This window comes from Haemorhous mexicanus, chromosome 1 (assembly GCF_027477595.1).
Source record: "Haemorhous mexicanus isolate bHaeMex1 chromosome 1, bHaeMex1.pri, whole genome shotgun sequence".
NCBI lineage: Eukaryota > Metazoa > Chordata > Aves > Passeriformes > Fringillidae > Haemorhous > Haemorhous mexicanus.
The window spans coordinates 2640207-2665606 of record NC_082341.1 but is presented as its reverse complement, the minus strand read 5'-3'; the positions used below and the strand labels follow the sequence as shown (position 1 = coordinate 2665606).

General features: G+C 41.7%; 1 protein-coding gene across 9 annotated transcripts in view; it reads right to left on the bottom strand.

The window, feature by feature from the left end:
- Nucleotides 1-25400, bottom strand: part of OBSCN (obscurin, cytoskeletal calmodulin and titin-interacting RhoGEF) — a 186256-nt gene that overhangs the window by 34010 nt on the left and 126846 nt on the right. For 8 of the 9 annotated variants that reach the window (XM_059838258.1, XM_059838268.1, XM_059838276.1 and 5 more), the window contains 13 exons: nt 24494-24694; nt 24069-24151; nt 22724-22897; nt 20776-20935; nt 20193-20309; nt 18750-18914; nt 16776-16934; nt 15583-15760; nt 13627-13740; nt 12615-12782; nt 11698-11800; nt 10997-11126; nt 9804-9909 (listed from right to left, as the gene is read on the bottom strand). In XM_059838258.1, coding sequence (XP_059694241.1) covers nt 9804-9909; nt 10997-11126; nt 11698-11800; nt 12615-12782; nt 13627-13740; nt 15583-15760; nt 16776-16934; nt 18750-18914; nt 20193-20309; nt 20776-20935; nt 22724-22897; nt 24069-24151; nt 24494-24694 — 1858 coding nt within the window. Of the gene's footprint in view, nt 1-3452; nt 3496-9803; nt 9910-10996; nt 11127-11697; nt 11801-12614; nt 12783-13626; nt 13741-15582; nt 15761-16775; nt 16935-18749; nt 18915-20192; nt 20310-20775; nt 20936-22723; nt 22898-24068; nt 24152-24493; nt 24695-25400 lie in introns of all 9 variants that reach the window. The other variant, XM_059838320.1, reaches the window with a different exon arrangement.

The window sequence follows — 25400 nt, the reverse complement described above, 5'->3', positions numbered from 1 at the left end:
AACTTTTTGGGGAGCCCCACTCTACCAGCACATGCCGCGGTCAGCCGAGGCGCCGCGCGGGGTTAGTTTGGGGTGAGCATTGCAGCTTTTGGAGAAGCAGTCATTTTGGGAGGGACACACACGCAGAGCACACATCCACATGCCCGTCTCCTCTCCCTGATCCAGGGAAAACCCCTGATCCAGTGCCCTTTTCCCCAGGGAAAACCCCAGCTCCATGAACTCCTCAGGTGTGAGCGCACAACGAGCACGTCCAGCTGAGAGATGCTCTGCTGGGTGCTGCTGTATTTCATGTGCTTGTGTTGATCACCTACTCTGCTACTTTGGACCTCCCCAAAATTTTAAACACTTAAAGATTTGAACCTTTTCCTGAGTATCCTTGGCTGAAATCCTAATTCCATCCACCTCAATGGCTAAATGCCCTTTATTGCATTGTAGGGTCGGTGTCTTCTTAATAATATTTAATTAATGCAACATATCTCTCTTTTTTTTAAATTACAGCCTCTTTTGAGACCAGAGATCTGCATTTCCACATGCAGAACAGTTACTTTGAAAGGGATTAAACCTTCAAATGTGGATGATCAGGAAAAGAAAGTTAGAACATCTCCTGCAAAAGTCATCCATGCCAAAATGAATTTTTTTTACTCTTCACAATACCATTAGTGCAGACACAGCCTGATCCTACTGCCTCCAATAGACACAGGAATACCAAGCCAAACTGGGATACATAATTATGATTTCTCAGTATATTTCTGCTGGCTTTACTTTAGATTTTTTGACTGAAGTTGGGCTGGGGGTAGATGCCTCATCCCTGGAAACATTCAAGGTCAGGCTGGATGGGCTCTGAGTAGCCTGATCAAGGTGAAATTGTCCCTGCTCACAGCAAGAGGTTGGACTAGATTATATTTAAAAGTCCCTTCTAATCCAAGGCCTAAACTCATACTTAGCATGCAGTTTTTCCTGCACGTTTTTCCTGTGGTGTTTCTTACCTGTATTTTAGGTAAATACATTTCTGCCAGTGTTTTCCTGGCCAGCACAAGGAAGCCAATGCTCCACATGTGCTCCAGTGGAAATCACAGCAAAACTCATTTTGTTTCTGTGTTGAGATTCTGTCCCTACCTCCAAGGAATGGGGTGAAAAACAAAGAATTAACTGAATGGTCAAACAGTGGCCTGAACTGAGATTAAGAATAGAGACAGCAGTTTTTTAATTCCTCTCTTCCTCCTCACCACTCTCCAGTCACAGCCACATGGAGCTGAAGGCCATCCCCTCTGCTCCTCAGGCATCTCTGCTCTTTTGCCCTTGAGAATGGAGAACCTGTTTATAGCCACCATGGAAGACTAATCCTCTTGGCTTTGTTGCAGCCTTTCTCATCTTCTGGTCTTATTTTTGAAAACTTGTACTTCTTCCTTCTGCTCTGGAGATCAGATTTGTTTCAACCATCAGTCTCTCCTTTTGAGGACATGGTGGAGTCCAGGACTGGATCAGCTACTGGGAGATTTATTTCCTTGCAGAGCACCCTCTTTTCTGCTCATTTCCACTGCTTTACTCTTTTCTCTAAGTTTTCTGCAGTTTTTCCATAGACCTTTAAGGTCTGTGCAGAGCCTTCCTACTGGCCATGGTGCCTTTCTGAATTGCACAAAATTAAATCATTTTAGATGAGAATGAATCCTTGGGTGCTTGCAGCAGACCATGATCTAAGTTGCAAAGTTAAAATGGGTTTTTTGGGATCTGGGATTTGCATATATAGACATTGTTCAATCCCATCTCTCAATTATCTATTATTTTCTGACAGTAATTTTAAAGCTGTTTCTGTTCATCAGCTGCCTACAGATTAAGAGTTGGAATCTGCCCTTTCAGAATTATTCCCAAACTTTCCCCCATTACTATTCCAATTTCAGCCGAGGTCCACTCTTATTTAAGGTTCATGACTACAAAAGGAGGGGAATTTCTGCCTGAGATTCCACTCCTAAATTTACCAAACTCCTTTGAGGCTGCAGCCCTTGATTTAGGAATCCCTCCTGGAGCTGTCCTGAACAACAGCCTTTGGAACTGAGATCTCAGAAATTTAGAAATCAACTTAACTGATGGTATTTTGTATTAATGAATATTATTTGATCCACCAGTGTTAATGCTGCTGCTCCAGATACAGGCACAGAAATGTGGTAAAATGAGATTTACCACGTTTTAGATGTGGACTGGCTCTGAGATTCCCTCCTGCTCACAACTTTCTCACAATATTTCCAAATGTGAAATATTAAAAATAAATAACTCTCTGTTCAGTTGTCCCAGTCTGAATCCTGAGGTAATACAGGTAAAAACACTATTTTCTGGTTTTTGCAGGGTCAAAAAGATCTAATGGCTGGAAATTTAACTGAGCTTATCTGCAACTTCTGGGAGGGAAGACAACTTATAAACCACTGCCTCCAAAAGTGGTTTATTATTTATTTTATTATTATTCCTTCAGACCCAAGTGTATGGGTCTGAATGAATAATCCTCACAGACTTCAATAAAAAGGACAAAAAGGAAGCAACTCTAAACCATCCTTCAGTTGCAATTTTATGTCTAACAACAATAAAATACATCCACTTAAGCCTCTTGTCCAAGTCAAGGGCTGATTTTAGAATAGTGCAGCAATTGAGGGAAGGCATTTCCCTAAAATATCCATTGCACAACTCCTTCCTGCCCTCAGGACATGGTTGGAGTGTCTGGGAGCTGCTCTGAAATCCTGACCCAGGTCAGAGTTCCCCTTTCCAGCACATGAAACAATTTGATTATGTATTTTTCTATGGTGCTTGAGAAGATAAATTAAGATTTTAATGGCTGCTTGGCTTTTAGGCTGTGTATGACTGAGAAAATACTGCTTTTTGCAGTAATTATTCTTTGTATTTTATAGGCATCCAGTATAAGCTAGGTTCAAAGTATCTAAAAAGACCAAATCATCAGGACAATTATTTATATTAGAAATACAGAGATAGAAGGGGATAAAAATATTCATCTTCCTTCTGCTTCATCATACAAGCCTTTCCTGAAAACTTTAAAATAAAGCCAGAAGAAATCACTGTAAGTTCTGAGATATTTGTTAAATTGGTAGATATTTTCAGGTAAACCATTTTCAGCTTGTTTTTATTTTTTCATTCAACACTGAAAGTCAGGCTCTACCTTCCCCAGCTCTTGTGAAACTCTACCAGCATCAGGAGGAATATTTTTCCTGTGTAATATCAAAAAATAACTGTCCCAGGCTGTGTCTAACACCAGTGCTGCTATTTTTGGAAAAGACCAAAAGGACTTTTTTTGAGGTGGTCACTTGACATGGCACAGAATTCTGTGGGATCTGGGAATGAACACACTTGCATGGCCAATGGACACAAGCTTGTTATTGGATCATGCAGAGGCAGCAAGGCAAAAAACCCACAAATGTTACCCAAAAAAAAAAAAAAAAATCAGCACTTACATGATGATGGTTTTCTTGGGCACTTTAGTCTCTTGCTCAGTGACTACAAAGAGAACAGTATGAACAGCATGGGGTTAAAGAAAGGCAAAAGCTGAAATGATTAAATTATCTTTGCTCAGTTCATCAACATAAACTGGAGTGAAAAATAACCAACTGTACCATCCCATCCATGCTTTCTGTGGTTGTTTCCAGCATCATCTTTAGTGTTGCTGACCAGGAATGAGAATCCAGAATGCTCTCTGATCATTTGGCTTTGAAATGAAATATTTTGTGGAGAATTATTTGGCAAAAACTGTTTATTCTACCATTTTTGTTTGGTAGGTCAAAGCTAGGAGACAAGGTCCTTATTTAAATTTTCTTTATCCTATAACAAGGTAGTGATGGTGTCAGAAACCTGAAAATGCCTCAACCTGGAAAATCCTGGAGAGCTGAAATTCTTTAAGCTGGGATTTCACTTCCTAGAAAAAAAAGAGTTCCCCAAACACTGGATTGTGGCCAAACTTTTATGGACTGGATGCAAAATCCAACTGATAAATATAAAAACTAATACCATTATCATCAGTAGAGAAAACCAGCATTAAAAAAAAACAAACCCCAAATCCTAGGAAACCAGGAGAGCCCAGTGTCTGCTCCATCTCTTTTTTTTCTGCTCTAATTTGCAATTTTTCCTGACCCTTCTCCCATAACCAACTGGAAACTGTTGATGAATATCAAGATCAAAAGTTAAGATTTCATGGTGTTGCAAATGTTCCTTAAAACTGCCTTTTTTAAAAAGTAGAAAGTTCCTGTTTGAAGAACTAACTGAGATTTTCAGCAGGTTTCCCATCCTCTCCACTGGAATAAAATTAAGATACTCTTTGACCAACACTACTTTGAGCACACTCTGAACTGCTGAACCTATTTCAGATCTAGAAAAAAACCCATCAGCAAGCCCACTTTTTATTTAATAAACTAGCAAAATATCCAAAAAACCCCAGTATTTAATCTCCAGCAATTGGTTTTCAGTTTTCCAGCCAGCCTATAATAAATAAGCTCTGGTAATTTTCAGTCAGTGCAATTTAGGTGAACTGCTTCTTAAAAATCTCTATAAAATCACAAACAGTTCTTGCCCAGGGAATTTGGAATGTCTGTATTATTTGCTTAATAACTAGTGATTAGTGCTGATGTTTTCAATGGTGCCCCCAAACCTGCATTGACTGAAAATTAAAAATACATTTTCAATATTAAATGGCATACTTTAATCTAATTTTCCTTCCACTTCACTTCCAAGGGCTCTTCCCTGCCTCAGGTAAAACCACAAATTTGACCATAATGAAAAAGAATTTTGTGCAAATATTGATGTTAATTTCTGACCTAGAGCTCATGGGTTTTTTGCAGAGCCTTGTCTTGTTTATGCCTGTAAAAATCTGGAATCTTTTCCCAGAGATTCAAAGGAGTTGTTGCAGAACTGGGTGAGTTTAAACAAAATCTATTTGGAAATTTGAGTTTACACTGCCTGAGTCAGTAAAGAGCAAAATTATTTTCAAATATTTATCCCTGGACACAATTACAATAAACCCATTTACCTATCCTTAATTAATATTTTTTTCTAATAACTCAAACCTTGTTTTAAATGGTGGAATTATAATAATACAGCGATGGCAGATGAACTGAGTGCTCAAACAATTTACCACACTCAGGTTAGAGATTTTCACTGAATTTTTAAATTACTATTCTGCAATTTTCAAATAACTTTTAGAAGTCTCATTAAATGAGATTAATCCATACTCATTAAGCATATGAGTAAAAATTCTGAAGTTAAGATGGAAATGTTTTAATTAATTGGATTATACACCTGATAATAGGTGTATAACAGCAACAATGTATTTAGATGAGAATTAAGTCATATAAACTAAATAGCTGAACAAATTCAACTCAATCTCACAAAGTCTGTAAGAAAAAGTCCCTTTAATGGCTGCTCTATTAATGTCTGTTCTTGAATTCCTCCCAAATGACACCAGCTGTGATATTTCTATTTGTAGTGGATGTCAAAAGAGATTCAATATTCAAAAATTCAGCAGGCCTGGGATGAGAATACTGAGAATGGCATTTAATAAATTGTATATGTGCTGTCCAAGGTGTGAGGGAGGATTTGAGCAATCCTATATTGAAGGATAGAACCACACGAAAGTAGGATGAGAAAATTTGGGGATTTTTCTTTCTTTTAGGTTTTCTTTTTTTTTGTTTTGTTTTCTTTTTTGTTTGTTTGTTTTTGGTTTTGTTTTGTTTTTTCCTGTTGTTTTTCCCCGAGAGGAAAATATTCTGCATCCATTTTTAGCATTTTTTAGGATTTATCATTTCAACTTTTCAAGAGCATTTTAGGCAAACAGCTTTGCAAAGCAGGAGCCCCTGATAAGCAGGTTAAAAGCTGTAAGCATTAGGGACAGCCCAGACATCTCTTTGGTTAATAGATTAAAACATTGGCTTACAAGTGATGGAACACTGAGGATGAGTGAGTTCTCCTTGCTCTGGATGGATGGATGGATGGATGGATGGATGGATGGATGGATGGATGGATGGATGGATGGATGGATGGATGGATATTTATTTGTGGCCTTTATTACAGTTTTTAAGTCTCTTTTCTCCACTCACAGAAGCTTAAACCTATTTCTGCTGCTCAGTTCATGCTGATGTGAACCAGAGGAGCACTGCTCTGTTTTCACCTCCTTCTGCTACTTGGAGGCTAATCTGCAAAAGCTGACAAGAACTGCTAAAAGTAGTCCTAAAATGAGCAATTCTTGCAATCCTTGAGGTTGGAAAAGACCCTTAAGATCACTGAATCCAACTGTTAAGCCAGCACTGCCACCTTAAACCCTGTCCCCAGTGCCACATCCACAGATCTCTGAAATCCCTACAGGGCTGGTGGCTCAACTCATGAATGTAAGAGTAGTTTTATTTATATAAATGGGATCTCTCTCTCAAAAATACCCCACCAAAAGCTGTACAAACAAACAAAAACTCCCAAACCCAAACCATGAAAAGGCTCCACTCCTGCAGTGACTGACACGGCTGCAAAGGCAGATGGGCAAATTCTCCTGAATTTGTACTGGGAACTCTGTGGCCTGGCCAAAAATGAGACTGAACCAAGGTGATATGAGAATAAAAATAACGAGGTAAATACCCTAATCATCACTTTTATCAGGGAACATCCCACAGGGGGCAAACTCCTCTGCCCTATTTCTTCAGTAACACTGAGAGATCTGATGCTCCTTTGTGTTTTAAATCTTCCTTGTTAGAACTTCAAAAGTATTTTGGTGATTTTTAACAAGGTGGCTGCTACAACGTGCCTGAAGAACCTGCCCATGGCTCTGCATGAAATCTGAGGCAAATCTGTGAAGGAATTATTGCTGCCTGGCTGTAGCTGCTTTGGGAAATTTTATTTATGGCTTTGTCTCCACTCCTGTACCTGACTCCTCCCCTCGTATTGATGGTCTCATTCTAGGTCTTGAACTGCCCATCCATATGGAAGTGCAACACCTTTCCAGGGCACTGGGCTTTGCTTTTCTTGACAAATAATCAAGTTAGTGAGCCTGGATGGATAAATCACACCAGAACATGCCAGAGCACATCAGCCCAGGTGTGCCGTGTGCAGGTTAAGCAGCGAGGTGCAAAGCAGACACAGTCAACTGGAAGTCAAAGAGAAGGATCTTCTTTCAGCTACACTTTTTTTAAAGTGTCTCAAATTCCTCCAATATCCACAGACAGAGGATTTTTTTAAGCAACCCTCCACTGACTTCAGTGCAGTGACCAGGTGTGGCTGAAGGCAGATCTCAGCTCACAAGGGATCCCTTAGCCCAGTGGTTTCCATCCTTTTTGGATTTGGTCCATCCAAAGGACCTGCAAAACCCCATAATGGGAATTTAAACCAAAGAATTTTGGCTTTGATACCCATGGTCTTGGACTGAGCACCATCACCAGCTGCAGGTCAGGGGCTCATAAACCACTGGACTAATGGTGTCCCAAACCATGGGTTTGGTTCAGCAGAATCAACAGTACAGAAAGGCAGGAGGATAAAAACTAAAATGGTTGCCCTTGGGTGCCTCATGAGACCCAGACAGTGGCAATTTCACAGGAACAGAGATAAATCAGGTGAAACTCAGACCCAGGGTGCAGTGAGCCAGGAAGCAGACACGGGATCTATTTCCTGTTGTGAGAGCAGTAATGTTGTCCTCTTGGTGAAGCTACAAGTAATCCCATGTTCACAAACAGGAAGGATTGTGAGGATGGAAAGAGCCTTGATGAGATCCACCTGTCCTCCAGGTCTTTGCCAGATGAACCTGATTTTTGCCCAGGCAGATCAAGGCTGGTTACTGATTCTCAAGAAAGCAGCAAGTTCCCTCCTCCGTCAGGAGCGTTACGCCAAATTCATCCCTGGTGCCATTCTGCACACAACAATCCTCTTGCTCCATGGATGAGCCTATTTTCTCCACTGGCCTGAAGCAGATCTCCCTCTGTTTTGCCCTGGAGATGACTCAGGGATCTATTTTTTTCCCCTATTACTGAGTTCAAGCAATTGCACACATCACAGAACAAATTTATTTCATGACATTTCTGAAGCTTCCAGGCAAACTCCAATTATATTTCTGTAACCAAGCTCACAATGATTTCCTTTTTTGTTGTTGTTTATGATTACAGAATAACAGCAGATGAGAAATTTGGGGCTGAACACACACATTTGCAACCCCCAGAGCTGAAAATGCTCCTAAAATTTTATACAACCCTTGTTTGCTTTTATAACATCTGCCTGAAGTAAACTTCATCAAGATACACCACCCTGACAGAGATTTATTTGTGCTCCTCTACATCCTGCACACAACTTATTTTTCTCTCTTTGGGGCATAGAAAAGAAAAACAATTCAAGTACTTGAAGGTTTATTTGGCTGAAAAAATTCTAGTGTTTCTACACTTACACCATCCTCCCTGTAATGCTTTTTGATGGGGCTCTGGGAAAGAACTAAAAGGAAAACATGTTTAAAATGAAGCCAAGAAAACTCATAGATCAGGATGCTAATCTTGACAATTTACTGTGGATGAATCCTCTTAATGTAACACATTTGTGTCTACAGAGGGCTGGCCCAAAGGTTCAGCCTGACCAGGGTCCTGTCTCAAACAGGGCCAACAGCACAGGACTGTAGAAAATGATGAAAAAATATGAGTCGAGGATCATTTATCCCTGAATATTATTCCAGATTCCAGCATTTTCTGCCCAGCAGCTTCATGAGTCAGAATGTTGGCTCTTAATGGAAGTTGATAATGTCAATTATGCCCTTGAACTGGGATCAACACACTTGAACTCCTGTTATTATCACAAGACAGTGAGGAAAGCTGAGGAAAAAAGGTCCTAGAGCTGTTGGTAAAACTCTGGCTTTTGTTGACCATGCCCCCACAGAAGCCTGTGAAACCAAGGTTTGCTGGCATGGAAAGGCCTGTGCCTGTCCCAGTCCTCTCTCTTGCCCTCCAAACCTGTCCCTTACCTATTAAAGGTGGTCCCTTGGCTGTATCACCTCCTGAGCTGTCCAAGAGAGACAGGACTGGCTGGTTCACACTCAGCCACACAAGGACATTTACAAGATGCACAAAGAATCAATTCCCTAAGCCAGGGAATGCTCCCTAGGGAGATGTAGCCATGGATTTAAATTGGGCTGTGATGGGTTTATAGCAAGCACTAACACACTCTGTGTGGAAATCCCTGAGATAAGCAGTAATCCCTGGAACTTTGGGCAGTAATGACTAAAAGTTGTGAAGAAAGATGCGTTTTTGGGTGGGTGTAAAATCAATTCTTATTGCCCTACCAACCCAGGTGAAACTGGCAGGAAAAAAAAAGGAACAGGCTCTATGGCTATCCCTGGACAGTCCTAAATAATGGATGAACTAATCATTCAGGACACACTGCTGTCAGTTCTGCTTTCCCAGTCCTTCCCCATGTCCTTCAGTGGTATTTCAGGAACAATCCCAACACACCTCCACCTTTACTCAGTGGCCCCTGTAACATTTCTGCCAGGCTGACACACATTTCCAAGTCTTCCAACAACACACAACATTTCTTTTTGCACTAGTGGTGGCGTGACAAACCCTTCATTTGCTCCTCCTTTTCCATATAATGCATCCACATTATATGAAGTTGATTTTCCAGGCTTGGAAATCAACAGATGATGATGGGCACAGAGCCGAGCTGCCCTGTGCCCATGCACATCTCCAGAAGACGTACAGGTACATGGACACCAACAACCAACATGGGTAAGATGGCAAAAAATACTGGAATTCTGTTGTTTTTAGGGCTGGTGTACGTACAGAGCTGGGCAAGGGTCGTACCTTCAATGGTGATGGCTTGGTCTCCTCTCCTCTCCTGGGTCAGGGCTGCGGCGCTGTGGTGGTAAAGCTCTGCTCCACTCTTGGCAGACCCTAATCTGTTCATCAGCTGGAGAGAATGGTGCAGTGCCAAATGAAACACAGTTGTGTTTTTTGTTGGTTTATTTTTGTTATGATAAAACCCTGCCTGTGCTACCCTTGGAAATTCAGTGCTGGCAGAAATGGGTGAAGGTGTGAGAACAGTGCCAAGCTGGAGTTTGAAGGGACACTTTGCTGCTCGATGGAGTTCGTGGTCTTTTAACAAAAATTATCCACACAGACAACTTACAGCACATCTGAAAACTTATTTACCTAATCACTGGGTGTTTGCTTTGCAGCCTGGGATTTGCTCCTGGGGTAACTCTGTCTCTACCTACAGGCCCAGAGTCCTGCTGCACTCACACTGAGGTGGCCAAAAAGAGGATTTTTTTTGTTTATCATCCAATAACTTCTGAGTTTTACTCAACCAAGGGAATACTGGACCTTAGGATCTCAGTCAATGGCAAATGCAAGGTAGTTTGGCTTTGCTAAAACTCCAGTAGAATTCTTTAAAGTATATCAAACTTCCTAAATATTTCTGTGAGCTGAACCATTTACCATGGAGCAGCTGACCCACACTAATTTCCTAAACCAACACCAATTTCTTTTATTGCCAAGCCCTCAGAACTTCTTATGTTTTATTATAATGAATGCATAGACTATGACTAATTTTCATAAAATATCTTACACTTTTAAAGATTTATCAGCTACTTCCATGTATGCTTGCTAAACAAAACAGAGATTTCAGTGCTTTATCCTTCTGTTTAGACCTAATTTCTTTTTTTTTTTTTTTTTTTCCCCTGGAGGGTTTCTTAGTCATAATTTAAAGACAATCCAGAAACAAAATATCACATTGGAATGGCCACAAATTATGTAAGAGTTTCCTCTAGAGATCTAGATCTGAGTGTAAGCTTCAGAACAAGCTCCATCAACTCTTACTTGTACCAACAAGCTGTCAGATCAGAATATTCTGGAGCTTTTTCACAATCCAGATCTAGCTCAAGACTATCCATAACATTCTTATGAGCAATTCCTCAGCCATGGGTCTCTGCCAGTAAAATGAATTCTCCTGCCTGTACCATTTCAGATGTCAGATATTTAAATATCTCTGAACTTACCTCACATTCATAGTGCCCCATGTCTTCATTGGAAGGGTTCTTGACCACCAGGACTGCGATGCCACTGCGTGGTTCACTGAAAGTCTGGTATTTACTGGTGTCCTTCAGCAGCACCCCATCCTTGTACCACCTGGGTGGGAAAACATGGAGCATAAGCCAGGGAAAACTATGCAGCATCAAGAGGTCTCCAAGATCATTGATCCATCCATCAAACAACTCCAGAATTGATCCTCAGACAAACATTTGGATCCTGGAAGGGAGGGCTGCAGGTGGGTAGATCACACCTGGATTTAAACCTGCACACATTTATGAGGTGTTTCCCAAGAGATCTTGGGAAGATCTCAGTGCTGGAAAAGGGCTTTAAATGATGACAAGACAAGATTTACTGAGCTTTTTGTTCTGAATACCTGATAAAATCCAGTCAGGTGTAAGGCAGGGAGGATAAACAATGATAAAATGTTTTCCAGGGCTTTAGATTGGACAGGGTCCTCCTCAGGGTCCATCTGCAGGTATTTCCTTACAAATTCTAGCTAGAATTAATTGCTGAGAATCTCAGGAATGTCTGGATCATGAAGAGCCAGCACTGGGATGGGGTTAAGGTAGAAGACACCATAAAGAAAGGGTCATAAACTCAAAATGACTTTTCTGACTATGCAAAATGGGAAACAAGGATTTGTTCCCATGTGAGCTGCAGGACTGACCTGATCTGAGGCCTGGGTGCTCCTTCCACAGTGCAGGTGAACTGGACATCTTCACCCTCGACAAGATAAGCATTTCTGACCTTGTTCACAAACCGTGGGGGCACTGCAAAAAGCAAAGGTAAATGGGACTGGTAGCTGGAAATATGAACAGATAGCAAGGGCATGTTCCTGACCAGATAATTTTCACAGGGTCTAAAGGATACTAAAGACCAAATTTTTTTACCTAAAAACAACTGCCTGCACCTGTATATATATATTTTTTTCAATATTATCCAGTATATGTTGTACAGAACCTCTGGAATGTCTTAATATTTGTAACATCATGGAAACATAGAATCATTTAGGCTGAAAAACACCTCTGGGGTCATGGAGTCCAACCATTAACACTGCTAAGGCCAACAGTCAGCCACATCCCCAGGTGCCACATCTAATTGTTTTCTGAGCTCTTCCAGGGATGGTGACTCCACCAGTTCCTTGAGAAGTTTGTTCTGGTAGTTGACAACACTTTTGGTGAGGAAATTTTCCCTAATCTCCAATCCAAACCTCCCCTGGCCCAGCCTGAGGCCGTTCCCTCTCCTCCTGTCCCTGTTCCCTGGAGCACAGCCCGACCCCCCTGGCTGTCCCCTCCTGGCAGGAGCTGTGCAGAGCCACAAGGACCCCCTGAGCCTCCTCTGCTCCAGGCTGAGCTCCCACAGCTCCCTTCTTTGTCCTCCAGCCCCTTCCCCAGCTCTGTTCCCTCTCCTGGACACGCTCCAGCCCCTCAATGTCCTTCTGGTCATGGGAATCTCAAAACTGACCCCAAGCCAGCACAGGGGACAGTCACTGCCCTGCTCCTGCTGGTCACACCATGGCTGGTACAAGTTTAAGGCATTTCATAGCAGACCCCCTTAAAATACTGCATCTGGGCAGGACTTTACCTTGAACAAGGATCTTTCCCAAGGTGCTGGCATTCCCAGCAGGACTGGAAGCAAAGCACATGTACTGTCCTGTGTCAGCCCCTGTCAGGTTGTCCAAGATCAGTGTGCAGGAACCATCAGGATCTTCTATTATAATGTGGTGGGGATCCACCTCCACGGGCTTTCCATCTGAAAGGGAAATGATTTCTTTTAAAATAGCTTACTGAGAGTTTCCTCCTCAGGAATTCATCCAGCTTTTTGTCCCTAGAGGGCTGAGAGCTGTATTACTGCAGCTGGTGTTGGGAGTTGAGGAATCAGCTCTTCATCTTCACCCAGCTCTCTATGAAACGTCATCCAGGGCAAAGTACTGTTGAAGGACCTCAAACATCACCACTCCTCATTTAAAAGTGAAATTCTCCCAGAGTACATTCTGTGCAGTGATAATTCTGCTTTTCCAGCCAAAGGAGCACACCCAAAATCACAATCTCTAGACTTGAGTATCTCTAAGGGATCAGCTCTTGGAAAATCCTGATTTTTAAAACCTTAGGTTTTAAGTTTTTCTGTTCTGTGTTGGTATGCAGATTTTAGCTTTATATTAAGTGTTACTGGGATCTTTTCACAGGGTGATGGAGACAAAACAATCCCATTCTAGCTGGAGACTCAAGGACAATCTCTCCAAACTTCAGGCCCAAAGCATGAACAACATGGAAAGAGGAGGCAGGAAAGCAAGCAGGGAAGATGAAACTTCATAATTTAAAGCCATTAATTGGACAGTTAATTCCTAATATGCAAATGGACAAAAACTTATAAAAATGTGAGATCTCATGACCAAGCCCTCTTTGGCTTCCATCTTGGAGCCATCTGGGTACTGCCAGGGTGTGGCCTTTGAAGGCTCCTCAATAAATCTGCACTTTATTCCCCTTAACTCTGTCTAGCTCCAGCTCCTTAAGACATCAACCCACAGCCCAGTTATCACAGCAGTATGGACAGGGAGCACATTTGGAGGGTGCATTTCATGCCCTGCTGCTCATACCTTTGTACCAGCTGATGGATGGCTTGGGAGCTCCTGTCACCTTGCAGGCCAGCTTGACTGTCTCACCCAGCTCAGCTGTGCAGTCTGCCAGTTCTTCCTCAAAGTCTGGAGGGACTGAAATATCAGAGGAAGCGTGTTAGGCTGGAGGAAGGGGCTCTGTCCATGGCATGGCTGCTGCTAAGTGAGATAAGAAGAATTTCTGCAAATCTGTGAGGTTCAGAATGGAAAAAGTGAACAGGAAATTTTAGCAGCTCAAGACTTAATAGGTGACATGCTCTCCTTGCTTGTCTCAGACTAAATTCAGTCTGTAATATGTCTGTTTCTGGCTATAAAGTTAGACCATATGAAAAAAAGGGAATTTGTTGCTGATCTGGAATTATTTTACACCATGATTTTAATAAGCACATCCATTATTCAGACAACACACATCTGTCACTGTTAAGGCAATTCCTCAAATAAAACAGAGCCTGGGTATCCAAACCAGCATTCTTCTGGTGTCCTTACAATAAAATCTATGCTTTTATTGAACCATAGAATTATAGAGTGGTTTGGGTTGGAAGAGACCTTAAAGATCATTGCATTCCCGCCCTTGCCATGGGCAAGGACACCTTCCACTCTCCCAGGCTGCTCCAAGCCCTGTCCAACCTGGCCTTGGACACTTCCAGGGATGGGGAAGCCACAACTTTGGGCAACCTGTTCCAACATTTATTTTAACCCATTGCTACCATATGAAACCATACAAAATTATTCTGATAGTCTTCCTCACTAAAACACTTTACTAAAGACACAAAATGAAGTGCCCAGACTTGTTTTCAGTGTATATGGACTAAACCCAATGCTGTTCTGGCATTTGAAGATGCCAAATATCCTTACACTACAGTGGACACCATTTGTAGCTGATGCCTGGAAAATAGAAAGATCTTATATCCCTACTGATAGATTTTGTGGATTGCAAATTGGTGGAATCTCAAATGGCACTGAGACTGATGAAACATTATGACCAGACAAAATTCCAAAGTAAACCCAAGTGCAAAGATAGAGCAGTGTAAGCCAGGAATTGAGTAAAGAGTCTGGAACCCAGCGAAGTCACAGGGTCTTTTGTACTGGGTATGTAGGACTCTGGATCAGGGTACAACCCAATTCTCCCTGCCTTTCCTCCAGCAGAGGTGTTTCAACACTCAGATTATCTTCTGGGCCTCTCCTGGACTCACTGCACCGGCTCCATGTCCATTTTATTTTGGAGACCCCACAGCTGGACAGAGCACTGCAGGTGGGATCCCACAAGAGCAGAGGGATAGAATCCCCTTCCTGGACCTGCTCCCACATTTAATGACCATAAACAGCTTCTCTTCCTCTTTTATAATTTCCTGAACCTGACGCCCCAGGTTTAACTTTTATATTTTCAGATTCTGTGCTGCTTTAGTGTGTGGGTCTGAGCTTCACATCAGGGCATGGTGAGCTCTGTGCACAGAGCAGGGAGACAAAACAATTCCTGCTCCAGCTGGGCACCAAGGACAAATGAACCAAATCTCAGCCCAGGAGCACAAACCCCGTGGGCTGGAGAGAGAAAAACAAGCAGGGTGGGAGTGCCTGGGCTAAAGCTGGGTTGGGACAATGAACTGCAAGGTGCAAATGGAGCAGAGCTGATCCCAGGGAGAGACCCCGGGAGCACTCGTGCATTTTGGGGCCATTTTGGGTCATCTTGGGTGCAGCCCTGGCTGGGCTCTGGTGCTGCCCAAGGTGCATCCATGGAGGCCTTTTAATAAATTCCTGCTTTATTCTTTAACTCTGTCTAGTCTCTAGTCTAGAACTCTGTTCTAGGTCAGCCTTCACAAGGCATCAAACCAAGGAGACCATCCAAGAAGAAAACCCGTGAGGTTTGGGTTGTCTGGTGAACCAAGGAGACCATCCAAGAAGAAAACCCGTGAGGTTTGGGTTGTCTGGTGCCACACTTACTCCAGATGGGCTCGCTGATCCTCTGCTGGATGCCCAAGATCTCCTTCACCCAGGAGTTCTTGATGTTCACGGTCCGCGCCTGCAGCAGGTACTTGCGCACCAAGTCCTCTCGCTCGTGCCAGATCTCAAAGGCCCGGTCATCCCCTTCCACCAGGTCATTCACATCTATGTTGTTCAGCTGAGTGAGAAAAGGGGTAAGAAAGTCACCACAAATCCTGTGTTTTTAAGGAATTCCCAACAGAAAAAAGGGGTAATTTGCGCTTTTTTCAAAGATTTTTCAGATCGAGTGAGCAAGGCAACCTGGCTTTGGATGAAGAGCAATCAGAGCTACTTTGAGAGTTATTTTCCCTGCTATATTTGACTTTCTGGTTACCAAACTGACATTTTTGTGGGGCTAGTTTTTCAGGAAAACAATGTCCAGCATTAAAAGTTATACCAAGAGTGGAAAACACTGGCCCTGAAGGGCTGGACCCAGGCAACATGGAAAAAAATAGAGAGCCGGCAGTCTCTGGACAAAGCATGGAAATGCTTCCTTTTTTTTTCCTTGGAAAATAAAATCTGCCTATGAATATTGATAAGGACTTTCAGAAAGTCCTGGCTGGGCTTGGTCAAGAACTCCATGGGCTTTCTGGTTGGTTGGCTGGTTTTTATTGGAATTGAGCATCTCCTGCCTTGTGAAAACACTTTCCTCAATTTCTGGCACTTTTAACCCCGAATGTCTGAAGATGAGTGGGCCAAATCCTCTGAACTTTCCCATTTCTGAACAGGAATTGGTGTCTGGAAAGGACATAACCAGCAGAGAAAATCCAATGGAATTTAGCAAATAAGATTCCTTCTAATTTACTCCCAGTATTACAGACTGCCAAAACCAGAGATTTACAAATGCAGGAAAATATTCTAGGCAGCAAAATCCACATAAATGTAATATATGTATGCTGTTAATTAAATGAGGTAACAGAAATAAATAAATGCTTGTGCTTATATTCTCCTTGCTGCATGGTAGGAGTCCACTCTGATGGTTTCTGACATGCTTAAAATAGATATTTTGGGATAAATGTAGATTCTACTTGTGCTTCAAAAAGTCTTTGAAGCAAAGGAATAGCTCAGAAGGATTAGAAGAACGTTCAAGCTGGATATATATTGAAGCTCTAATTGACAGAGAAATGATTGATGTGAGGATAAAGGGATCAGACCTTCATGATGTTCTTGAAGATGTAGCTGTAGGTGTCTGTCTTTGTGTCTCGCTTTGGTTTGCAGATCACAATATAATTTTTGAAGAGGAAAACATGTCTTTTGTGTCCTTTCCATGCCATTCGAGCTCCTGGAGCTCCTTCCCACACAATGAAGTGGCCCTGACAGGAAAAAGAAGGAAGAGCATACAGTGATATATCTGGAATAATTACCACAATTATGTCTCACCATCATTTTTCAGTGCCCAGATAATAAATGTTTCCTATTACATCAAGCCCTGATGTATCTCTGGTTTATTAAAGCACAGCAGATGGTTTCTGATGCTGAAGGTGACTCATCAGGCACAGCCAGTGGTTGTCATTCATGGACATTTAAATGGTATTATTTGGTGCCAGGAAAATAGACAGCCCTTGTCAGGTAGAAACAGTCTTGGAAATATTAAAGGAAAATTGTATTTTGTGTTTTGCACAGACACTTTATATGGTGATTTGGTCACCGTCACCAGAGCAGGACATTCAATTCACACAGCTTGAGACACACAGCTCAATTAGGGACATGGGTTTCCCCTGCCATCTCTAGAGAGAAGTAAACACTCGAGGGGTGTGACTGGACAGTTTTTGGATGCCTAAATGTGGAGAAGTGAATGCCCACCACACTGTCACTGTAATTTAGCCTTACAATTCCACTCAGCAGTACACTGTGATTCCCATGGAAAATCTTGGATGCAGACAGAATAAACTATTTGCCTGGCAGAACACAGTAAATCTATAAAGAAACAGGAATTTGAATGAGGATGCTGGAGGTCCTAGGTTAAAGTGTCCTAATAGCTGGGTCACCTAAAAAGCCACACACCTGGATCATGGGATAAACCTGGGGGAGCACATGGGTCTGCTGATGCCAGTAACTCCAGGAGCTGCCCCGTGTTGCTTCCCAAATATATGAGAGGATGAGTTAAAACCCTTTTAGATCATGTAGGGCCCAGAACATTTTCCTGTTTGATGAGCAGGTCATAAAGGCAAAAATCTGCATTATGTGTGAATTATTCCATAAGCATCCCTGCTCTGGTGTTTCAAACCTTAGTGGTGCCAGACCACCCATGTCTGCATAGCAGTAAGTGAAATAAGCAAATCATCTCTTTCAGATAATGCAATGCAATGTAATGTAATGTATATTTTTATATGTAAATGTAATATATAACATATAGTAATTCAATAATATGTAATAATAATTATATAACAATTATAATACCTAATATAAAATTATATATTGACGTTACAATATTAATATAGCAATAATATAGTAGCATATTGATATAGTAATGAGATATAATAACAACATATTAATATAATATAATATAATATAATATAATATAATATAATATAATATAATTAATATAATATAATATAATATAATATAATGTAATATAATGTAATATAATGTAGTGTAATGTAATATAATGTAGTGTAATGTAATACAATGTAAAATTATATAATATAATATAAATGTATAAAAATCAATTATATAACAACATGATAACCACTACATAATTATTCATTAACATTATTACAATATTAATATAGTAATATTATAGTAATATATTAATATAGTAATGAGATATTATAATTAACATAATATTGATAATGCAATGCAATGCAATGCAATGCAATGCAATGCAATGCAATGCAATGGTATGGTATGGTATGGAATGGTATGGAATGGTATGGTATGGTATGGTATGGTATGGTATGGAATGGAATGGAATGGAATGGAATGGAATGGAATGGAATGGAATGGAATAGAATAGAATAGAATAGAATAGAATAGAATAGAATAGAATAGAATAGAATAGAATAGAATAGAATAGAATAGAATAGAATAGAATTGAATTTCTAAAGCATTTTCTCCCAGGAATTAGGGCTCCTTAGAAGCTGGGGAAGGCCCCCAGGGAGCCAGCAGTGCTGGGACATTGCAGTTACCTGGCGGATGGGCTCCCCAAGGCTCTCCAAGGTCCCTGGGTAATTCTCAATGAGTGAGACGTGCAGGTTGTTCTCTGCCCTTCTGGTGAGGGCAGACACAATGGCATAGGCCTGCTCCAGCAAAGTGCAGTTCTGGCTGTTCCTGGCCTTGTTTCGGATTAATTCCTGTGGGCGAATGAAGGAAAAAATTAGTGGATAATCAGAGAGAAAATAAGCAGTTCCTTCAGAGCCAAAGATTTTGTCAATACCTGCTCTGTCTCCTTCATCTCAGCAACTTTTATTCCATTTTTTTGCACCACAAACTGCTTAGATAACAAAGTCTTTTCTTTCCTACCTACTCAGCAGTATTAAAGAATAAACAGTATTAAAGTATTAATACTGGTATTAATATTTCCTTAAAGTATTAATAAAGTATTAAAGAATAACCAGTATTAAAGTATTAAAGACTGACCAGACTGGCTTTTCCTGACATCAGTTGATGCCAAGCAAAGATAAAGTTGAAACAAACACCAGATAGGCTTTGGTGGTTGAAAACCAAAAATTCCAAAGTGATCCTAAATGTACCCATTGCATTTCTCTTCTGCTTACCCTCACAATAGCAGAGAACAAGAAATTCATCTGGCCATGCTGAGTCAACATTAGATTAATAAAAACAGAGGCTAGAAAAAAAAGTGAAAAGGCCTTTTCCCTGTTCTTCCCACATTTTTTCCTGTTCCTCTCTTTCAGCAATGAAGGCATGGAAAATGCCTTTTCTCCTCCAAGTGACCCTTAAAAATGTTGGTATTGTGTGCAAAACTGTGTTCAAAAGTAGAAACCTCTTCAAAATACTCAAGCTGCTCATTTATACAACACTAGAATATGTAAATATTTTGCCATGATTATTTTCTTCCTGAGTATCCTAGTGCTATTTCTCATGTTTAAAATGCTGCTCTGAAATGTTTGCTTATCATCTAAGACAGTGGGACAGATGCAAGCCTGAAAGACAAAATATTTCAGGGTGGTAGAATGGGGCAAGGCTTTTCAGAAAACAAGAATTTCATCTTACTATAGTATCAGCATAAAAGGAAAAGAAGTGGTAAGTCATTATCTTAGACATGGAAATGGCTTATTTTTAAAACATAAATGTAGCTGAGTTTGAAGCAAATTTATACCTGTCATCCAATATAATTGATATGATATGATATTATTTTTACATATATTTAAAGATAAAGCTCACTGAACTTTATGGGGTTGGATTCTGTGAACCTCCACCTGGATTTACACTTACAAAACTATTTAGAGAACCCCACCACTGGTGATGATTAATCTCTTATTTACTCAAGCAGTTTTCAATTGTAGTTTTATCACAGGGAAGCCAAGAAATAGGAAACAAAAAAAAAAAAAAATCATTTTCTGCACAAGCTTCAAAGAGCAGAACATAAATCTGTAACAACATCTCTTTACCTTAATTATTGTCTGGTACTGCTGGATCCTGTTTATGGGTTTTTCCAGGTAGTGCTGCAGTGGTGGGATCAGTGGCTGTGAGGGATCTTCATTAGTTAAATATTCATCTGTGTATCTCTAAAAAATACATGGAATAACAAGGAAAGGTTGTTCTAAAAAGCAGTAGAAAAAATCCTGAGTAGCTGGAGCAGAGAAATAAGATTTGCTTATCTGTATTTATGATTTATGTGGTTCTCTTGGTCTTATAATGTGGTGACCTTTAAAATGTCCCTTAATTATAATTACATAAACACAGCCACATTCACGGCTGCATAATCTTTATAATATTAATTAATGCATAAGCATATGTAAATATGTTCCCAAATTGGCCATATTACCAGAAAAAGCTAGAAAGTGAACTAAAAAAATTTTTAGTTTCAATAACTTTTAAAGTTTAATTAATTTTAAGTTAATAGGCTTTTGCTATTATATTTAACAAAAGATGCTACAAATACTTTCGAGGTTAACATTTATGATAAATAATGACATTTCTTGATGCAGTTACAGGATGAATTTCCCACAGGTGTTTTGGCTCCTGCCTCACCTTGTAGAATTCCTGGACAGCTTTGCTGACAACAATGGACTCTGCCTGAACCCTTCCCACCAGGTACTGGATGTACTTGTTGAACTCTGCTTCGTGCTTGATGAAGCACATGGCCACGTCATCGTCAGTGTCACAGCCCTGCAGGCTCCTCAGGAACACACTGTGGGGACAGGAGCACAGCACCTCTCAGGAGAAGGGGCTGGAATGAGGCTAAAAACAGCCCCAGCTGCCAGGCTGGGAATCAGGAGATGTCAGGTGAGCACAGGTTATTGTGGGAAACTTGTCCTGGATTGTAAAATATGGGTTTTGGGGGTATTTTATTGCCATCTGTCAGAGCTGGGGCAGTTCTCTGCTGTTCCTTGGGCAGTTTTCTTTACCTCTCCCACAGCCAATCCTCCCTCCAGGAGATCTCTGCTGTCCATGGCCACTGAGTGTCCCTGCAGGGCTGATCAAATTCCACCATCCCATGGGAGATGCTCCGCCCAGGGGAGGAGCCAAGCATTCCTACCTGGATCCAGTCTGCCCTGGGAACAGCCCAGCAGCCTTTACCCACTGCATTCCCAGAGGAGCAGCTTTCTCCTGCCCTGCATTCCCAGAGGGAGAGCAGGCCCATCTCCAGCAGCCCTGGAGCTGCAGAGGAAAACTCCCCCCTTGTGCAGGATCCCTGCTCCAGCAGAAGCACAGCTGGCACTGCAGGAGGGCTGAGCCCCCCTGGGATGGGACTGTGCCACCAGCCTGAGCCCCCCTGGGATGGGACTGTGCCCCCACCCTGAGCCCCCCTGGGATGGGACTGTGCCACCACCCTGAGCCCCCCTGGGATGGGACTGTGCCACCACCCTGAGCCCCCCTGGGATGGGACTGTGCCACCACCCTGACACACAGCGGGACAGGGCATGGTCTGACTCTGTCAGTGTTTGTTTTCTTTATTTGTACTATTGCATTCATATTTTTAATTTTCCTAGTAAAGAACTGTTGTTCCTATTCCCATATCTTGGTCTGAGAGCCCCTTAATTTCAAAGATTTTAACAGTTTGGAAGGAAGGGTTTTACATTTTCCGTTTCAAGGGAGGCTCCTCCCTTCCTTAGCAGACACCTGTCTGTTCAAACCAAGGCAGAAATGATGGAGGGCAATAAGGGATGTTGCCACATTAGGATTAAAGTGCCCAGCACAATGCCATTCCTCTCAGCTGGGGCTTTGGACAACAGCCTGGAGGACAGGAGAAGGGGGAATGGCTTTAAACTGACAGAGGGCTGGGTTAGATGGGATGTTAGGAAGAAATTCTTCCTTGTGACAGTGGTGAGGCCCTGGCACAGATTTCCCACAGAAGTTGTGGCTGCCCCTGGTTCCCTGGAAGTGTTCAAGACTAGGTTGAGAAGGTCTTGGAGCACCCTGGGAGAGTGGAAGGTGTCCTGATATTCATGGATGCTGACATCAGTTTTACGTGGATTAATATCTCTGTGACAGCACCACTGAAGTGCCTGTAAGATCTTTTTTAACATAATTCAGTATTTCTCAGTTAAATTCACTTGAAAGAGTAAGAAATGAGCTGGACACAGGAAGCCTTGAAGTTCTGACGGGATTATGGAAGTCCTAACCCTGTGGTAGGATTTAAGCCATGCCATCATTCACCCTCCTGAAAGGAGCATCAATTCCCTTGCACCTCAGCACTGCCAGTGCTCCACATCAGGAATAATAGTAAGAATAGTAGTAATAATAATAATAGAAGTAATAATAAAAGTATTAATAGTATCAGTAATAATAATGATATTAATGATAACTATAATAATAATGATAAAATAATAATGAAAAAATAAAAAAATGAAATAATGATAATAATAATAATGCTAATAATGATAATAATGATAATGATACTACTACTACTACTACTACTACTACTACTACTAATGCTACTCTTTGGTCTCCACTGAAGGCACTTGGGAATGCCCACCTGGAATGGAAGCGACCAATGTCATCAATATTCCTGAAGATGGTGGATTTCTGACTGGCAACAGCTCCTGGCACACTGGGACAGGTCTCAGTGTACCTAAGGTGATGAGTCTGGAGGAATTGTAAATCCTGAATGTAATCTTCCTCTGAGATCAACAGCTCCTGAATGAGAACACTGAAGGGGAGACAGAGGAGCAGAAAGAAATCACAGAAAAATCATTACAATTGTCCTTGAGAGGCTTTTAGGCTGTAAAACCCTAAAATGATCAGAGGAACTGACTCCTGGGGTGGTTGAAAGATCCCCTGTGGGGATGGATGGATGCATGTGAAGACTTAAGTTTTAGCTTTCATGTTTTCCATATTCTGTACTGCATTGGTATATAACTCTGAACTTCATATAAAGTGTTAGCAAGTTCTCCTTACAGCTCAGTCAGACAAAACAATCCTTTTCCAGCCCCAGAACCAAGGACACCATTGCAGATTCAGGCCCAAAAAGTACAAACAACAGCAAACTGAAGTGAGCAATCTGGGAGGATAGGACTGCATAACCTGGAGCTGGAACTGTACAATTAACCCAGTATATAAATGGACCAAAACTTATAAAAGTGTGAGAACTTGTGACCCAGGGTCCATCTTGGGTGTAGCCCTGGCCAGGCTTTTGTACTGCCCAAGGTGTATCCTTTGAAGGCCTTTTAATAAATATCTATTTTATTCCTTTAACTCTGTCTAGCCTCTTTTTTAGGGAGCCTCTTAAGGCATCACATGGATGGAGGGAGGGATGGAGGGATGGAAGGATGGAGGGAGGGATGGATGGATGGATGGATGGATGGATGGATGGATGGATGGATGGATGGAGGGAGGGAGGGATGGATGGATGGATGGATGGATGGATGGATGGATGGATGGATGGATGGATGGATGGATGGATGGATGGATGGATGGATGGAGGGAGGGATGGAGGGATGGAAGGATGGAGGGAGGGATGGATGGATGGATGGATGGAGGGAGGGAGGGAGGGAGGGAGGGAGGGAGGGAGGGAGGGAGGGAGGGAGGGATGGATGGATGGATGGATGGATGGATGGATGGATGGATGGATGGATGGAGGGATGGATGGAGGGATGGATGGAGGGATGGATGGAGGGATGGATGGAGGGATGGAGGGAGTCCCTTCCCATAGAATTTGTTGACAATAGATACTGTTTAAGGTCCCTTCCAACCCAAACCCTTCTAGGATTCTGTGATCTCGATTGCCTGGAATTTTCCTAAGCTGAAATCAATCACAAAATACAAGTGTTTCAACAGGCAGGAAAATTCAAAGGTTCAAATGCCAAGTGACATAAGCTCACCTTAGCTTCCTTTTGTATTCATCTTCAGAAACAAACTCTCCAGGAAACTCTGGAATTTCTGTTGCTCCCCACTCCGGTGACAACTACAATATTAGGAAAAAAATTAAAACAATTATTGGAAGTGGACAGTGCTTTTATCTATACACACTCAGGAATATCTTTCATGTGTTCACAGTCCTGTTTACTTCAACAATTACTAAATCAGTGTGAAATTTCTTTTGTACTGCAGAGTTTTTAGGTCTTTCCAACCCAGAAACCCCTGCACAGACCAGAAATATTGTCTAATAAAAACATGAAAAAGTACAACCTTCTTCCAGACCCCTTCAACAACCTCCTCTGCCATCACTCCTTGCAAAAGGGATGACTCTAAACTGCAACAGGAACAAGAAATTTTAAATGCGAAAAAACCAAAAATGATCAGTCACCTTTAATTTCTTGTCCAGATAAGCTGGAGACACCCAACCCTGTCGAGAGGGACTCGATTTTGTGGGTTTAGTCCTGACCAGCCATTTCAGAGGATGAGCTGAATCCAGGACTTCCACATACTGTCCTTCCTTCAGGGTGATGGTCTCCTTGTCCGGCGCCGCAGGCACGTAGTCAGCAGTGACCATGTAGACATCAAAGATCTGCAGGCATGAAACTACAGTCACTTTGTGCTCTTCATTTTCCTCATTAAGAACTTCCCAACTGTGGGAATCCATAAAATCAGAGGGTTTTGGGAAAGCTGCAAAAGGCAGCCTCAGAGGCAGCAGAACTGTGATTGGAGCTAAGCAGCAGCCATGAGATTGGTCAGCAGAAAAATTATGTAAGAAGTAGAAAAGTAAAGACAAATAGAACAATGGTCTGTGTATTAATGCTTGTCTAGAATAACTCCCTGAGCTGCAGCAAAGTCTATCTAGTGAGATATTAGGGAGTTCTAGGGTTAATGATGGAGCTCTGTGCATTGTGTTTAAGGCTCACAAGCAGGTGTTGTATTTGAAAGAAGCATTGTTTAACCAAAGGTACCTGTGCTTAGAGTGGTTGGATGGAACTACAGTCAATGTGCTTTTGCTTTGTGTGATTGGTCAAAAAACTTTTAATGTGAGTTGTAACATTAAGTTCTTTGTCTGCTGCCTGGGAGGTGAGTTGCTGGCATCTTCCCATTGTCATAACCATGGAATGAGAGTGATGCTGGAAAATCAAACAGCTCAAGGCCCATTCCCAACAGTCCTGTCCTGTTCATGATCTGTACACAGCCCCTGGCCAGCAATACCCAACAAGATTCCTCTGGCCAACTTTATCCAAGGCCACAGAAAATCAAGTTCTGACTTCCTAAAGTTCAGCCATGAGAGC